Source organism: Octodon degus, unplaced genomic scaffold (assembly GCF_000260255.1).
Source record: "Octodon degus isolate 3935 unplaced genomic scaffold, OctDeg1.0 scaffold00101, whole genome shotgun sequence".
In the NCBI taxonomy this organism is placed as follows: domain Eukaryota; kingdom Metazoa; phylum Chordata; class Mammalia; order Rodentia; family Octodontidae; genus Octodon; species Octodon degus.
Genome location: NW_004524677.1, coordinates 9,235,330 through 9,237,018, shown reverse-complemented (window position 1 = coordinate 9,237,018; position 1,689 = coordinate 9,235,330). Strand labels below are relative to the sequence as shown.

Below are 1,689 nucleotides of genomic sequence, written 5' to 3'. Positions count from 1 at the left end.
GGAACTGGGGATTGAACTCAGACCCTTGCGCTTGCCAGAGAAGTGCTTACTCTACTGAGCCATCTTCCAGGCCCCAGAAATATTTCTTAAATTTCATTGAGAATTTTAAAACTTCTGGAAGATAGAAAGACCATGAATATTATTCAAGCAGGATAAATTTTAAGACAAATAGGAAAATCAAGATAACTGTATTTAAATATATTGATCATATATGCATCTGAGAAGAGTAACATGTTTGTTCTTCTCTAGCAAACAAAGATGAAAAGAAAAATGATGGGTTTATTTTTATAGATGATATATCTAAAAATAAAATTTTGGTACATTCATAGAAAAATGATGCCACTTCAATGTGGAAAAAAAATACACTATAAGTATGAGTTTTTGACTACATATACATAGTCAAAATTTCAAGTAGTGCGGGCTTCTTTACTCTGTAGAAGGTTCATCCCCCAAACTCCACATTAATTTGAAAAGCCCAGAATACTGTGTAACTTTCAAATATTATATCTTTAAATAAAAAATAAAATTTCTAAACTGCGAAAATATTTATTAGAGTCACCAAAAATGTTAGAAGGGGCCAGGGAAATGGCTCATTAGAATAAATGCTTCCCTGGCAAGCACAATGGCCTGACTTCAATCCCCGGTTCCACCAAAAAAAAAAGTCAGAATAGGGCCTGCATAATAGCTCAGCAGACTGAATGCCTGCTTAGGCAAGTGCAGAGACCAGAGTTCGATCTCTGGCACCACATGCCACCCTGGCCTATCCCCAGGCATGCTGAGTCAGCCACCAGGATTGGGTGTGGTGATGCATTCCTGTAATCCCAGCACTAGAGAGGCTGAAAACAGAAGGATCACTATGAGTCCGAGCTATGTAGTGAGACCCTGTACCAAATACATTTAAAAAAACTGCTAGAATACTAAAAATATTTTAATACTTATTAAAATGTTTAATTATTAGTATGATCTACACTAAAAATTAAGTGAGACATTGTGGAGTTGAATTTTATGATAATTCCTAAGTGATAAGAAATTAATCCACAACATAAATTTTCCCTTTGTAGTTTCTCACTAGTGCTGAAATCCCAGTCAGTGAGCTGGGGTAAGGGGTATAACCTTATAAATGTAAACCACATACTTTATTACACTGATAAGGTTCCAAATATTGCTAGTTGTGTATGGTAAACATCATTGCTTTTTAAATAAATACAGTAAAATTTATGGAGGATAAAACCCAGGCTGGGAAAAAGGCTTTGGGCTTTTGATTTCCATATTTAAGGGGGGGGGGGTCAAGGCAGCCAGAAGCTGATGCAATTGATGGGGCTCTCAGGGTGCTACTTACAGGCATGACAATGCTGTAGTGGATGCAGAACCCGGGCTCCGAAGGGAAATACTCATCAGACACAAATTTTATCCGGATCTGATTTCCTTTAGAAATCTGTTTTCCTGGGGCAGCAGCAGAGCCACACCAGCGCCCCAGGACACTTCCATCACTGGGCTCCTCTACCTCTACGAAATCATACCTGGAACAGACAAGGGGGAGACAGACGTTAGGACCACTGACCCTGGCAATCAGATTGCAGGAAGCAAGGAATCTCAGGGATGAGTTTATCCAAAATGGAAGTCATCAAATGTAATGATACCGAGAGAGAGAGAGAGAGAGAGAGAGAGAGAGAGAGAGAGAGAGAGAGA

General features: G+C 38.9%; 1 protein-coding gene across 2 annotated transcripts in view; it reads right to left on the bottom strand.

Moving 5' to 3' along the window:
* Pdgfc (platelet derived growth factor C) overlaps positions 1-1,689 on the bottom strand; it is a 195,058-nt gene that overhangs the window by 49,217 nt on the left and 144,152 nt on the right. For both annotated transcript variants that reach the window (XM_023723629.1, XM_023723630.1), the window contains exon 3: positions 1,340-1,520. In XM_023723629.1, coding sequence (XP_023579397.1) covers positions 1,340-1,520 — 181 coding nt within the window. The remainder of the gene's footprint in view (positions 1-1,339; positions 1,521-1,689) is intronic.